We start from the raw sequence: 16,846 nt of genomic DNA, 5'->3' as shown, positions 1-16,846 counted from the left end.
TTATTGGAGTGCAGCCATGCTAGTTCATTTATGTATTTTCTATGACTACTTTTGTGCTGCAACAATAGAGTTGAGTGTTGTGACAGAGACCATCTGGTCTGCTAAGCCTGAAATATTTATTCTCTAGCTTTTTAAGGAAAAGTGTGCTAACCCCTGGTCCAAATTCTTAAAGCCAAGGTCTATTTACTGGGGCCCAATGGACAGATAAAGGAATGGTAGCACCAATTGCTCATTCCTCTAATCTCCTCTTTTTTTTCTCAAGGCAGGCTATTTCTTGTCCAGGGCATTCCTCTTTAGGGAACTCTCATTTGGAATGTATGTGGCTAACAATGGTGCCATGGTAGCAACTTTCGGGATCCCAGCTTAACTGCTTACTAGTCAGAGTTGCAACAGAAAAGAGATGGCAACACTCTAAGATAATTCAAGGAGGGTTTATTTACAGAGGAACTCATTACAAAGGAGTGAGTGGGGTATAGGGAAACCACAAGGGATTATGCTAGCCCAGTGCAAGCAGCAGCAGCAGAGGCCTTAAGAGATGAGGTTAGGGAGAGGTTGCTAGGACCCAGACACTGTTATTTAGAGTAGACTGCCATGAGAAGAGTGGTGAGCTTCATTTAAGGAATAAAGCTGACCCAAGTTTCTTCAAAGAGAGGGGTTTGGGAATAAATACTCTGACTTCATGCTTCTTCTTTCTTTGGTACTTGCAAGACTCCCAGTGGGTCAGACCCAATTGGACCCGTTTTGATGTATATCAAGTCTGGGAGTTGATTTTTATTCTTACAGGCTGATAAGTTAGCCTTACTGTGTCATGGATGCTGGCAGGAGACACAAGATTCCTGGGTCAGAGACAAAGGACTTTATTACTCACACAGTAAATAAAGTAAGCAACATGTATGTTAGCGTATTTCCCCCTCACTCCCAATTCCTGTGGGGGTAATGTGATGGACCCAGATGGATGCTGCTCATCCTATAGGTTTCTTTCAGCTGAGGAACACTGAGCTTGGGAAATCCATTGTGTTGGTAGTGAGCACTTGTCTCAGGGAAACATTACCTTATCCTTTGAGGTTATTCACTACAAACACAACCCTGAGAAATGGCCCAGATAAAGAGCTTAGGTCAAGGCCTTACTTTCTTAGTATACTGAGCAAGACACGTAGGAGCACAAGAGGCCCATGAGGACTGTCTCTTAACAGTGTAATCCATATGGATTAGCATCCCAGGAAGAGCAGTGTGGAGACAAGTAGAGGATGGATTTAGAGGAGCAGATGAGAGATACCTGGCTTTCTAGATCCTCAGACTCTAGAATTTTAAGGAATTTATTACAGCATGTTAACTAGTATCTTATGTATTATTTCAGTTTTAAGATACATTATCTTACTATTTTATGTTAACCGTCTCCTGGGGTGTGATCTTATGTATTTTCTGTCTGGAACCTGCCTGATCATTGAGTGTCTGTGGGGTCAAGCTCACCCACCTTATGCAGACTGGGAGTAAGGAGGCAGAAAGGCAGTTCCAGAAATGCATGGAGCTTCTTGAGAGTGCTCCTGACATTTAAAGAAAAAACATTTTTTTTTTTTTAATTTTTTTTTTTCAATGTTTATTTATTTTTGGGACAGAGAGAGACAGAGCATGAACGGGGGAGGGGCAGAGAGAGAGGGAGACACAGAATCGGAAACAGGCTCCAGGCTCTGAGCCATCAGCCCAGAGCCTGACGCGGGGCTCGAACTCCCGGACCGCGAGATCGTGACCTGGCTGAAGTCGGACGCCTAACCGACTGCGCCACCCAGGCGCCCCGAAAAAACATTTTTTTAATAAGCAACTTTTTACATTTGATAGCTGTTGAATGCTATAGGCACATGGCTCTGCTTTCAGTAACATACATCTATTGCTGCCCTCACCTTGGGGAAATAAACTGCTACAGGGAGAGCATTGATTGCCCCCTTCAAGGCTAGGTGTTCTTTTACATATTTCAAATTATAATAGGCATCCAGCAGCTCTTATCTGTAGTGGTTATTTGTTCTATATGAGTGGCAGAAAGTATCTTACCACTGGACAATACTTGTACATCCAAGCAGTAGTGCTTGTATAGAAGCTAGGATTCAAGGACTAAAGTTTTGTGGACTGAATAATGAGTACATTCCTTTCATGAGTTCTAGTTATCAACTGACACCAATTAGACATATCATCATCCTAATGTGTTAGGTAACATTTTCATGTAGGGTGGTTTGGTGTAATGAACAAGAGCAAGAAAATATATCTTATTTGTGTTTGTGTATTAACAGGCTCATTTTGTTGGTGGTGGTTTGGCTGTTTTTTGTTTTGTTTTGTTTTTTTAAATTTAAAATTAGTAGTAATTTAATTGCAGTCTTTATTTATTTAAAAAAATTTTAAGTTTATTTTGGGGGGGGTGGGTCAGGGGAGGGGCAGAGAGAGAGGGAAAGAGAGAGTATCCCAAGCTGGATCCACACTGTCAGCAAGGAGCCCGAAGGGGGCTTAAACTCACAAACCATGATATCATGACTTGAGCTGAAATCAAAAGTTGACCACTTAACCAACAGAGCCACCCAGGTGCCCCTAAATGCAATCTTTTATATGAATTTATGGTTTTTACCTTGTCTTGAATAATTTGCTTTAAGATTTGCCTCTTAAATACAAATCTGTAGCATTATCAGTAGAGTTTTGTATAGACTAAGTTAATAAAGGAATAAATTGAGTCATTTTAATTCTAAGGCTTTGATTTTTTAAGAGATTTTTTAAGAGATAAATTAATAAACTTATGTTGGATGATGACATCTTCTAGCAGATGCAGAGGCATAATAGTGTAGCTCAGCTTTATCAGAGATTGTGAAAACTACTCCTTGAAAAGAAGGTGAATGAGAGCCAATGCTTGGGACCCCTAACTGTAAAATCTAGATTCATCAAACCAGGCAATTCTGTCTTATGGGACCAAAGAAAATTCAAGTGCAGAAGAGAGACCAGGAATCAGGAGGAAAGGAAGACCAGTGTGCAGGATGGCCATGGGCTGCCTGTGATCTCATCCTCCACCATTTTAGGTTTCAAAGCTAAAAATATTTTAGAGATACTTTTCCACTTGATTCATTATAAAATTGTATTTCCAATAAGAAATAATTTTTTTGCAGAAATGTTCATTAACCAGTTTGTTGCTCATCTATTCAGATAATGAAGAATAACTTCTTTTTCGTTTTAATCACCTCAGAGGGCACATGTTTAGAGGTATAGTGTTGATATCGGATGGGAATATTTGTGAATATGAAATATTTACTTGTCTGAGTTAAGACTTTGTGGCAATTTGGTAATAGATCTAACATTAAGTTCTTACTGTGTGCTAGAAGTAGGTGATACTTTTATTATTATCATTTTTATGATGAGGAAGAAGAGGCCAAGAGAGGTTAAGTAATTTGCCAAAAGTTACTCAGCTAGTAACTGTTAGAACTTGTACTCAAGTCTGGGAAATATGTTCACAGGAATAGATCATCTCAAAAGGAAGCATGCCCCAAATCTAAATAGAAGCATCTACTATCTCATCCATTTTCATAGTCAAATAATAATTTAGTAGTTTTTTTCTTTAGATTTTTTTCAATCTTCATTGGTTATATTAATCTGCCTTTAACTTTTTGCTTTTACATGTAAGTTATATGCTTTGGCAATGTTTTTATTTTTAGTAAGCTATATATATTTGGAGAATTCCATACCATTTTTTAAAACTTCACTTTTTAAACAATGAGTAACTTGCATAAATCAGTTGCACAAATTGACAAATTTTTGCGTATGTATACACTCATGTAGCTTCCACCCAGATGAAGATACAGAACGTTTTTAGCACCCTACCATGCTTCCTCCCCATCATCATCCTCACCACCTACCCTCATCCTTAAGTAACTAGTTTTCTGACTTCTATCTGCACTGGAGAATTTTACCTATTCTGCATTGGAGAATTTTACCTATATTTGAACTTCATATAAATATACTTATATACTATTTAGTCTGTGTCTGACATCTTTCATACATTATGTCTGTCAGATTCATAGAGGCAGTTGAAAAATGAGTAATTTGTTCTTTTCCATTGCTGCATAGTGTTCCATTGTATGAGTATACCACAGTTTATCCATTTCTACTATTCATGGCTATTTGGATGTTAACATTTTTGGCTACTGCAAATAAAGCTGTTGTGAATATCCTTGTACAGATCTTTTGGTAACCATGAACACTCACACCTGGGAATACATTTGCTGTATCTAGAATATATATTTAGCTACTACCAAAAGCTAGATATTTTCTGAATTTATTTTGCACCCTGATAACCAATGATCTACCAAGAACACTCTCATTTCTATTAATAATCTTATAGAAAAAGTTTGTGAAGGGGATCTCATTAGGGAAATAGATCTTGATACTTTTCTCTCTAGATCTCTTGAGTAGTGCTATGTAGAAAACATTGCTTTTCATGTATTAGTTTATTAATTCCAGGTTTCTCTCTTGTACTACTTTGTAGGTAGACTAATAATGAGACTCTATGGGGACAAATAATGAAGCACAAGATACAGCCCTGCCTAAAGAAGCTTACAGTTTAGTCAGATAGACAAGAGAATGAAAGATAAGCAATATAGTGTAATGTGCAGGTGACATATAACTCATATAGACACTATGTGCTTTGGGATGGTGAAGAGCGGTCATTGGAGTAGAATGATTGGAAAAGGCTTCATGGAAGAGGGAAGCCTTCAGATGAGCCTTGGTGCGTGGGTAGAATTGAGTTGGAAGAATGGTTCATCACAAGTAATGTTATAGGAAGGTGAGAGAAGCTTTTTGGGTGTCTAAATTGACTTGACTGGAATGAAAACTTGAGTTGGAAAAAGTTGGTGGGAAAAGTTGGTTGTGGTCAGGCTTTGGAAACTTTAAATGCCAGGTTAAGATTTTCTTTGAGGGCCCATTGTCTAGATTAAGTACACTTTTATTCTTGGTCTTGGAGCTCTGATTTTTTAAAAAAATGATCCAAGCATTCAAATTTTTACAGACTATTCTGTCTCTCCTATTCTGTTTTCCCCTGAGAGCATGAACTGGACAAGGAACAAGGTGAAAGAGTTTTACTGGATTTTTAAAATAACACCCTTAAAGAGGGGTCTTATAATTGAAGGAGAGATTTCACAAATACCATTTAATAGAGACTTTAAAGATGTAGTGTAGATAATTTTTGACTGGAGAGCTTACACAATTCATTAACTACTTTTAAAAGAGAATTTGAGGTGATTTTCTTCAGGGGGTGATAGTGGTAAAGCCCTTCTGTAAAGTATATGGTGAATTGAGCTATTTCTGAGAGTGTTTTTCTTTCCTTGTATTTTATGATAAAAGTTTTTGAAGAATCCTATTTCAAGAATTTTTTTTTTCCTTCTTCCACATTAGTATCTTCAGATAATAAGAAATATGTACCTAATGAAACTTCTGCTGGAAGTGAGAGAGACTCATCAGATATACCACAGAATTGGTCATTTCAAGATCATTATAGAATGTATTCACCGATAATATACCAAGCCCTCTGTGAGCATGTGCAGACCCAAATGTCACTGATGAATAACTTGGCTTCAAAGAACAACCCTGATGGAATTCCTGCTATACCCTACCATACCATGTCTGGTTCTGGTTAGTATGAATGATGTTTTAAAATGCATGAATATAAACTCTAATTAAGTTTCCTACTTTTTGTAAAAGCAGTATGAGATGTTATAACTTTTCCCCCTTTTACCTTTTAGAGTCTCAGGCAACTCCACATTCTAGTTATGGCTTATCAACCTCCACCCCAGTCCAGTTACTTCAGCCTCCATCCTGCCCTCCTATGGTTCATTCTGTGGGTACATTTTATACATTCTACAAGTAATTATTTGCCTTTAGAAATTGTCACCTTAAGAGAGAAATTTGAATTTACTGATTGTAGTAATGCCCTAGGATGTAAATACTAATTATTCAAATTACTTTTTACTAGAAATATTTTACCCATTCATTAAGGACAATGTGGGAGAGGGAGGGAAAGAGATCAGTAGAAAAAAGAAATCATCCATACCTACCACTTAAGCACAATTGCTGTTAACATACTGATAGAGCACTTTCTAATCACTTAATTCTCTGATTTTGTTTTCTGGTTTTTATTTAAGTTTACTTTCTTTTAAGAATATGGTCATAATTAAATTTTATAAGTTTTATATACTACTTTTTTAATTTAGCATTTTACTGTGAATGTGTTTCTGTATTAATATATACCTTTTGTAAATTTTTAATAAGTGAATGAATAGTTAGTGGATATACTGTGGTCTATGTAATTGCTCCCCTATGGTTAGACATTTAAGTAATAGCTTTTTACTACCATAACAGTTCTGTAAACATGTTTGTGCAAAAGCTTTTTGTATGTTTGAGCTTATTTTCTTGCAATGCAATTTCCCAAAGTGGAAGTTTGTTTCAGTCCCAAGGTGGACTGATTTTTGATGCCTTTAAACCATATGTGATATTTGTAAACAATTTATTGTAGTCATGGCTTTATAATGTTCCCATATTGCAGGGGGAACTAATTAATAAGCTTGAAAAAACTAGAATATTGTGCTGAGGGGAAATCTGGCTTCCTCACTGGTAATCTATAACTCCATTCTGCAGAAGTCATTTTCTAATATTTCTGGTTTGAGTTGATTATAGTTAATGCCTACAAGTCAGTGCTCACATTTTTGAAGGCTTACCTTGTTTTTTTCTGTCTTTAGGAAGTTCAGACTGATGGTGACAACCAGTTTGCATCACAAGGTAAAACTGCTTCTATGAACTGTACAAACGTTCTACAGAATTCCTTCAGTACTGGTCTTGGAGTTCCACGCAGCCTGCCCAAAAGTGACAGGCCACCTCTTCCACCATTCCAGCAGCTGGGTCTTGTAAGTGGGATTCTGCCACAACACGAAGTTCCTAAGGAACCAGACCTACTAAAATGTTTTCAAACATATATGAATCTATTGCATTCTCGTCAGCACAGTCAGACACACCAAAGCCCCACTCTGTTTCCACCAGCTTTCCTGTCCAGTAATGAAGATAGATGTGCCAAAGAACACATTGGAGAAGTCCCAAGTGAAAGAAAGGATTTAAACATACACGTGCAAGATTCAAGAATAAAGGATGTGCAGAAAGCAAAAAATGTGAACCAGAGTGCTGAAAAAGTCAGAACTATAAAGTATTTGTTGGGAGAGCTCAAGGCCCTGGTAGCAGAGCAAGGTATATGAGCAGTTTTAAAATGAATTTCTGTGGTGGTAATGCTAAATAGCAGTATCATATTATTTAGTCATCATTTAAATTTAGAAAAATCAACAGAGTTTGTGATATTTTCCATAGGAATATGTCTTGAGCTAATAAGGAAGTGAGTTCTGCCTATTTTATTGTTTAGATTTTGATCCCTCATGTTTCCTATGGGTTTGAAATGTACAAGAAAGAATCAAAACAGTCTTTTACTTGCAAGCATGTATTCATTCTACTTGATTCCGAAGGACCTTGGAAAGATTCAATCAAAGAGAATTTGTAGCCATAAACTTTTAGGGGTTAGAAGACCCCTAAAGATGATTAACTCCCTAGCATAGACTGGTAATTTTTCCTATTTTAAAAAGATGCAGAGATTTTCTTCCTATAATTTCTTTAATAACCAACTGTTGCAGAGGTTTAACAAATCTGACTCAGAGAAGTAATCCAAACTTTTTAATGCCCTTTACAATTTACTTTTGGGTTTTTTAATTAAATCAAGACAAATGTCTCAGATGGAATTATGAGATATTTGAGCCAAGTTGTATTCATTTGTTTTCATTGTGTGTATATGCTAAATAATGGCTTTCACTTGGAGTGAGTTACAGTTTTGGCATCTTAGAAAACACAGTAATTGATTGTGGAAGCACTGACTGAATACCTAATATTTTCAGACAAAAAGAAATTCCAAATCTTAAAATGTCTTATAGGAAGAACATAGCACTATTAATTTGAAGACTCAATATATTAAAATCTCTGTGTTTTCAGACTTTCAATTTATCACTATTCTCTTGACCAAATACTGAATCATGATAACAGTAATAATAAGAGTAATAATGTTAGGTATCATTTATTGGATACTTACATGTGCCTGGCACTGTGCTATTTTATATGCATTATCTCATTTAATCCTCACAGCAATCCTATGAGGTATTGTTGTTATCTCCAGGTAACTATGGAGAAGAAATCTAGGCTCAAGAGTTAAGAAGTTTGACTAAAACTCTATTGCTAGAAAATGGCAGAGCTCAGGTCTCTGCCTCTAATGCTTATGATCAAAACCATTCTACAAAGGATTGGTAGGGAACTTCTCAGTAATTGTTTACTATGTGCTCAGATGTTTACTATGTACATATACTTTACATTAGGGGGCTAAAATACCCATGGGATTGGGGCGCCTGGGTGGCTCAGTGGTTAAGTGTCCGACTTCAGCTCAGGTCATGATCTCACAGTTTGTGAGTTCAAGCCCCGAGTTGGGCCCTGTGCTGACAGCTCAGATCTTGGAACCTGCTGTGGATTCTGGGTCTCCCTCTCGCTGCCCCTCCTCCACTCACACTGTGTCTCTCTCTGTCTCTCAAGAATAAATAATAAAACATTAAAACACCCGTGGGATTGAGTCACATTTTATAATTTAAAATATACTTTCTACTTCTTTAGGGTATAAGAGAGTTAATATTATAATTATTAAATGTTTTCAGTCGACAGAAAATTTGAATGGAAATGAAGGGGCAAATATAAAAGGACAAAGGTCTAAAATCCACCTACCTGTCTGTTTGCCACCTCTAACCATGCACTCTCCACAATTAATAGCAGAAATGGTACTGCTTTTGATGCAACACCAAATAAGATGTGACTGGTTGTTTTAAATCTACTTTATAATATTAAATACTAAAACCTTATCAGAGAAGATCCTCCCTCAATATTTTGCCAAATTGAATCACCTAAAGAGAATTATTTGCTTATGCCAGGATCAAAGGTTGTGTTGTAAACGTTAATACTGTAATCGATTCTAGGAATCCCTTCAGCAATGATAAGGAATCCAGTAGTCCTTTGGGAATATGAATATGAACTGGGAGACATAGTTATCTTCTTACTAGACTCTTTAACTGGAAAAAAAACCAAAACACTAATAATCCTGTGATTGAAGATTAATCTTTAGTTTACTGAATTTCTTTAGAATTCTTTTGAGTAAGCAAATTCAGGCAGCAGAAAAGAGGAAAATAAAGTTTATATATCAAATTTATAAGTAATCAAGTTGTTTGTTTATAGCAAGTATGTACATATCTGGGAAATTTTCTTTTTTAGTTATATACATAAATAATCTTATCCAAAAGCAATTAATGGTATTGTTTTTATTATTTCTTTGCCCGTACATAGAGGATTCAGAAATTCAGAGATTGATTACAGAATTGGAGATGTGTATATCTCTGCTTCCAGCAATAAGTGGAAACACAAATATTCAAGTTGAAATAGCACTGGCTATGCAACCACTAAGAAGTGAAAATGCCCAGTTACGCAGGTAAGCATTGTTCTTTGCATATTTTTGTCATTTGCAGAGATGTCCCATGGCCAGAACAAAGGTGCGAAATGAGATATCTAGGACTCTGTGTGAAAAATAGATTTAGTATTTTATTGTGTTTCTACTTTTACCTCTCCATTTCTAAACATTGCCAGCGTTCTCTAACTTCTGTTGCTTCTGCTCACTGGTACGTCTTTCCTCCCACCTTCTTTACCTCCATCGTCACTCGATCATAGGGTACAGAGGAAAAATGAAGTTCCTCAAGGTATTTGTCAGGCTAGTCTAGGCTCTGCTGCAATATGAAACTTAAGAATCTCAGTGGTATAGCACGGTGAAAGTTTCTTTCTCCCTCATGCCGAGACCAGCATGGGCCGTCATCCTAGGACGCAGGATTTAGATTCCCTCTATTTTCTGAGGCCACTGTCTCATAAGATAATGTTTTTCAGGGAAAAGAGAACATGGATCTGGCACACCGTCTCTGTACCTCCCAGCCCAGAAGTGACAGTCTCACTTCCACTTCTATTTTGTGGGCTAAAATGGGGCAATGACACATATGGTCGTGCCTAATGTAAAGGTCTGGGACATAACATTTTCCCATACTGCCCGTGCACCCCGGAAGGAAAGGAGAACCTGATGGGGTGAGCACCAGTAGCTCCACCACACTCAGTCACAGAAAAAACTCACTTAAATTCTTAGATATTTTGTCTTTTGGCTATCATAACTTATGTTGGAAACCATTTGCATATGATTAGCAATATCCTAACTTCGCGTGTTTCAGCGATGACCACCAAGGCCACTACTCCAGGGTTTATACTTTGCAGAGAATTAGAATCCATTTTCAGTGCTTCTGCAGCACTGCAGTGTGAGTGCGTCCTGAGAAGGTATTAAGAGTTGTATGAGCTGTAGACATTGTATTGGGTAGGACCTGCAAGGACCTGCACAAACATTTTTAAGAAATCAGAAAGCAGTAAAATAGGATTCCTAGTTGGGAGAGCAGCTTAAATTTATAGATCTGGAGCCTGCAAAGGCATGACACCTAGTGAGATTTACTTGCTTAGGATTATTTCTCTAATGGTCATTAGTCTCTAAGATACTATGATATAAGATGAGGTTGCTGGTTTTAAATTTTAATAATAACGTCTTCAGTTCTGACCTAAGCGATAGCATTAATTTTTCAAAATAAAAAGTATGAATAATAGTAATAGTAATGGCCAGTAGTACTACTAACATTTATTGAATGTTTCTGATGTGCCAGGTTATGTCCTTTATATATGTCATCTCTTTAAATTCTCAGAATGGCTCTGTTGTGTTATTCTCATTTACACATGAGGAAACCAATGCACAGAGAAGTTATATAATTTATCCAATGTCATGTATATAAGAAGATTCAAACCAGGCAGTTTGCTTTTAGAGGCCAAATTATCTTAATTTGTACATTTCTGCATTGCTTTTGCTAGGAAGTAGAATCTAACTTACTTATACTTCAGTACTTCAATATTTAAGTGTATTTTGTGGAACAAAACTGTACTGTAAGCTGTTGGAAAGAAATATGTTTTTAAAGGTATGACTGTCAGGTAATTTTTTTTTCTTAAATAAACATACCAGAACTTAGTCTCAGACTATTGTCTGTTTTAACGTGTGCCGATGGGAAGTATCAGGAGTTCTTATTTATTTTCCTTCTTTAGAACATTTTAGAATTGTTTTAGGAGCTAATTTACAAGCCACTCAGGAAAGTGAGACATACTACTTTATTGGTCACTGCTTGTGTTTAATTTTTTAAAAAGGTATTAGTTTGATGTTCAACCACTTTCTTCAGACATGGCACCAGATCTTTTTGGTTCTGTGTCCTTAGAGGACAAAGATTATATAGCATACTATTCCCACTGTTTACTTGACCTTCTAAAAATGAAATTATTGAAAAATAAAGAATTTGTCTGCTTATCTTTTTAGTGGAATGAGGTTTCCAGCAGAGGTATAGGAAGTTTTGTGCCTCTTTGGTAGCTTTATTTGGAAAGAGTCATCTGTAATTTCCATTATACATAGGTTTATTAGAAAGTGTTTTTCAGCATTTTCAATCAAAAACATTTTTTTTTCTGTCCGGACATTTAGAAACTACATGTTTCTATTTAGCCAGAAAAGTGATCTTTCAGGACTTCTCTTGGAGTTTATTGCCATCTTGTGGCTTAAAAAAAATAGCCAGGTGCAATGATTCTATGGTATTTGGGCATGGCAATTTGGGCTGCACAATTTTTATTTGGAACTTCTGATAAAATGCTCAACATTTAGCCTTCCTTGTCCCTTCCCATGAAATATCTATAGTGCCCAATTCATTGTGACCCCCAAAAGCCCTGGCACATTCCCAGATTTCCTGTATGAGGTTTTGCAGGGGTACTACTTCCAGTTAAGAACCATTGAGCTAGAGAGTTCCTTAATATTTATAGGGTAGGTTAGAATTCATGACCACTTCCTGACTTTAGACTCAAATCTGAGACCACTGTGTACTCACAATAGAACAACAACAACAACAAAAATGAAATAGAAGTGAGTGGGAGGAGACATGGGTGGCATTTGGTCTTAGACATGGGCTTAGTCATTTGACAGATGGTAACATAATTCTCTCAGATGGAAGCCACTGGAGGAAGAATCTATTGTTTGTTTGTTTATTCATGTTATTTTTGAGTTCGAAGATAGGGGAAAGCCTGTGAGTTAAGATGTAGATATGCAGAGTTTGTCATTTAGACCATCTGGAGATCTATATGGTAATAAGTAGAGCACAGGAACAAGATCCAGGATAGAAATGCAGACTTGGGAGTTACTCCCTGAACACATTTTTGTTGAGTTATAGATTTGGCACTGTTGTAGGCACTGGAGAAAACGGTGATTAAGAACAAGTGATTTGTTTAAAAAACGAACAAAAAAACCCTAAGTGATTTGTGAAGTGATGTGACCTAGGATGGAACTAGAGTGTTTGATGCTAAGCAAAATTAGTCAGGGAAAGACAGGTACAATATAATTTCACTCACGTAGAATTTGAGAAACATAACAGATAACATAGGGGAAGGGAAAGAAAAATAAGATAAAAACACAGAGGGAGGCAAACCAGGAGACTCTTAAATACAAAGAACAAACTGAAGGTTGATGGAGGGGAAGTGAATGGGCTAAATGCGTGATGGGTGTTAAGGAGGCTACTCCTTGGGATGAGCACTGGGTGTTACATTGTAAGTGATGAATCACTGGATTCAACTCCTGAAACTTATACTAAACTGTATGTTAACTAACTTAAATTTAAATAAATTAATTAAAAAAAAAAAGAACAAGTGATTTGTTATCAGGGTGTAAGTGGTAAATTCATCAGGAAGGTATAGAGTGCAAAGGTAGGCAAGGGTGAATTGGTGGGAATAACAGCTTTTTAGGGAAAGAACATAGGAGGAGGAGACTATGAGAGAAACCCAAGAAGGAGCAAGTCAGGATATGGCAGGAAAGCTGGGAGAGGGATGTCACAAAATCCATGGGAGGAAAGACTTTATAGGAAAGATCTTTGCATAGCATTCAGACTAAACAGACTGACAAAAGAGATGAAAGAGGGTCGAGAATAAATGTCACCAGATGAATTGCTCAAAGAAAACCCAAGAAAACTTGAAACAGTATTCCATTGTTTTAAGGAAATTAAGGATAATAGAATCCTTCTTAAAGGCAGGAAAAGAGAGAATGTTTAAAGGAGAAAAGACAGGAAAAGGAGAAGAAAAGTGAATTAGATGAGGTCAGGAAAATGAAGCAAAAAATCTCACAAAAATGAAAACAAAATAAACAAATATGAAGTCAGGGATCTTATATTCCATTAGGATATTTATTATATTCCATTAGAACCTAAGTAATATGAACGCTCATTTTTGTTGTTTTTTAGGTTTTGCTCTTTTCCCCCCAAATCTTTTGGTTTCAATTACTACTAAATTCATAGATCAGTGGCTCCAACCAGCCTTCACTTATTCTTCTTCCCAAACCCCTTTTCAAAAAGAGTATTGATATATACATATATACATATAATTGATATATACATATATATATAATTGATATATATATATATGATTTTGTGGTAAGCAAACATATATATATAATTTTGTGGTAAAATATATATGACATAATATTTCTTTTTAACCATTTTGTAAGCATACATTTCAGGGTCATTAAATACATTCACAATGCTGTGTTCCCACAGCCACTATCTGTTTCCCCCAATTTTTTCATCCCCAACATAAACTTTGTACCCATTAAACAGTAATTGCCTTTCTTCCTTCCCCTTAGCCTCTGGTAATGTCTGTTCTCTTTTCCATGTGAATTTGAGAAGGCTGAATGTTTGTCCCTTTTATTTGCTGTTGTATTTCTAGTGCTGAGAATTGTGCCTAACACTGATAAATGTTTGTTAAATGACTGAAGGCATGGTGGATAAGCTTGAAGAAACAAAACAAAATAGAAAGAGAATAATTAAAAATTATTGTAAAGAGGATACATATGGAGGAGAAACAAAGAATGCAAAATTTGGCATAATTAGCGTTCCTGATAAAGAGAACAGAACAAATGTATTAAAAATAAAAGATATGTAGGGGTGCCTGGATGGCTCAGTCGGTTGAGCGTCCGACTTTGGCCATGATCTTGCAATCCGTGAGTTCGGGCCCCGCATCAGGCTCTGTGCTGACAGCTCAGAACCTGGAACCTGTTTCAAATTCTGGGTCTCCCTCTCTCTTTGCCCCTCCCCCACTCATGCTCTGCCTCTCTCTCTCTCTCTCTCTCTCTGTCAAAAATAAATAAACATTTATAAAAAAAAAATTTTAAAAGATAAGTAAATAATGGGAAATTTAGTAATCTAAAGATCTGTGTCAGAGGATCAGCAGGGCATTCAGGATCCCAGGAAAACTATTATAATGATCCACACCAACACATAAGTTAATAAAGTCACTATATCATAAGGATAAAATAAAATTAACTTTTATAGACACTCAAAATAAAAGCAAATATATAAAAAGAAAAATATCAGGCTGGCCTCACACTTTTCACAGGAATATTCATTGCCTGAAGATCTTAGAACATTATTTACAAAGAGCTAAGGGAAAGTAAGGATGCCCCAAGAATCCCATATGTGACCCAGCAGTCCTTTCCATGTAGTCAGCAGTCATAATCTCAGGAGTGCAAGAACTTAGAAAATACAGCACTCTTGGACTCCTTTAAAATGAACAAAAAAATTATTGAATGGCAAATTCCAGTCAACCAAGAAATGAATTCAAATAAAGCAGTGGATTAGAGATGAACATTGAATCTATACATAGAACTAAGACAACTATGGGAATTAAGGTTACAGAGTAGAATGTGTTAGTAATCTTCACAATATAGATTCCAAAATTAATGTTTTTATATCCTATTCCTTTATTTAAAGTTATCTAGGAATAATATTTCATGAGGTAGAGAAATATTTGTCTAAAGTTCATTAGTTTTAATTTCACTTGTTACTTTTTCCTTCAGATAAAATCATGTAATCCTAAATTCAATACATAATATTTTAAAATAGTATTTTTTTAATGTTTATTTTTGAGAGAGAAGAGAAACAGAGTGCAAGTAGGAGAGGGACAGAGAGAGAGACAGAGACACAGAATCTGAAGCAGGCTCCAGGCTCTGAGCTGTCAACACAGAGCCCGACACGGGGCTTGAACTCACAAACCGTGAGATCCTGACCTGGACTGAAGTCGCCCACTTAACTGACTGAGCCACCCAGGCACCCTATAAGATAGTACTTGTAATATTATCCTATTATTTAAAAATTCTGTTTGGCTAATTTTTTCCTCTTTTATAGGCTTAAAAAATGTCTAAATGATATCCAACAAATAGTGATTATTATTTCTGCTTAGAATTGTGCTAGAGGTTCTAACTAGTAAAATAAGGCAAAAAAAAAAGGAAATAAAAGTCCTTTATTTATTTTATTTTTTTAATGTTTTTGTAATGTTTATTTATTTTTGAGAGAGAGAGAGAGAGAGAGAGACAAAGCATGAGTGGGGGAGGGGCAGAGAGAGATGGAAACACAGAATTCGAAGTAGACTCCAGGATCTGAGCCGTCCACAACAGAGTCTGATGCGAGGCTCAAACTCATGAGCTGTGATATCCTGACCTGACTCAAGGATCCTCAAGTCCAACACTTACCCAACTGGGCTACCCAGGCGCCCCTATAAAAGCCTTTTAAAGTACAGGCTGTATTATTCACAGATGACATGATAGTCTTTGTAGAAAATACTACAGAACCTACAAAAAAGAACTAAAATTAATAAATGAGCCTAGCAAGGTTGTAGGATATGAGATCGATATACCATAGGCAATTATATTTCTATATACTGGCAATGAAAAATTTGAAATGAAATTTAAAAACAGTACATTTAATAGTATTGTCAAAAAATATGATCAATTTAGGGGTAAGTTTGATTAAAAACGTGTGAGACCTGTGTACTGAACATTATAAAACATTGCTGAGAGAAATTAAAGAAGACCTATATAAGTGAGAAATAAACCAGATGCATAGATTAAAAGATTTATTATTGTTAAGATGTTAGTTCTCCCCAAATTGATCTATAGATTCTATGTAATTGTTGTGGTCAAAATCCCAAGAGGTTTTTCTGTAGAAAGATGATTCGAAAATTTATATGGAAATTCAAAGAATCTAAAATAACCAAACCAAAACAACTTAAGGAAAGGAGAATAAAATTGGTACTATACTATTTCAAGACATAAAGTTATAGTTATCAAGACAGTGTGGCATTGGTGTAAGGAGAGACATGTATAATTGAAACAGAATGGAGTCCAGAAATAAACTCACACACAAAGATAACCAATTCTTGACAAAGATGCTGGGGAAACTCAATGGGGAAAGAAAGAATAACCTTTTCAATAAACAGTGCTGGAACAATTGGAGAGCCATATACAAAACAAAAACAAAAAAAAAAAAAAAGGAAAGAAAAAAAACGACTTCAAACTTTACCTTCCACCACGTATAAAAATTAACTTGAAATAAATCACAAGTCTAAATGTATAACTAAAATATATAGAACTTATAGAAAAGATAAAAAAATCTTAGTCATTCTGGGTTGGAAAAGATTTCTTAAATATAACGAAAAATATAAGTAGAAAAAATTTATAAGTTGGACTTCATCAAAATATAAAATTTGCTCTTCAAAAGACACTATTACTAAAAGTGAAGAGGCAAACAACAGAGAATATTTGCAATACATTTAATGAAGG

The 16,846-nt window shown here is 35.9% G+C and overlaps 1 protein-coding gene across 3 annotated transcripts in view; it reads left to right on the top strand.

The window, feature by feature from the left end:
- CCDC14 (coiled-coil domain containing 14) overlaps positions 1-16,846 on the top strand; it is a 52,370-nt gene that overhangs the window by 12,635 nt on the left and 22,889 nt on the right. For 2 of the 3 annotated variants that reach the window (XR_006718370.1, XM_045502301.1), the window contains exons 6-9: positions 5,419-5,655; positions 5,766-5,860; positions 6,759-7,257; positions 9,430-9,571. Coding sequence is in view for 2 of the 3 variants with exons in the window: in XM_045502301.1 (XP_045358257.1) it covers positions 5,419-5,655; positions 5,766-5,860; positions 6,759-7,257; positions 9,430-9,571 (973 nt within the window). In the remaining variant the exon portion in view is untranslated. The remainder of the gene's footprint in view (positions 1-5,418; positions 5,656-5,765; positions 5,861-6,758; positions 7,258-9,429; positions 9,572-16,846) is intronic. The other variant, XM_045502302.1, reaches the window with a different exon arrangement.

This window comes from Leopardus geoffroyi, chromosome C2 (genome assembly GCF_018350155.1).
Source record: "Leopardus geoffroyi isolate Oge1 chromosome C2, O.geoffroyi_Oge1_pat1.0, whole genome shotgun sequence".
NCBI lineage: Eukaryota > Metazoa > Chordata > Mammalia > Carnivora > Felidae > Leopardus > Leopardus geoffroyi.
Note: the sequence above shows the minus strand (reverse complement) of the source record. Positions and strands in the feature narration are given on the sequence as shown.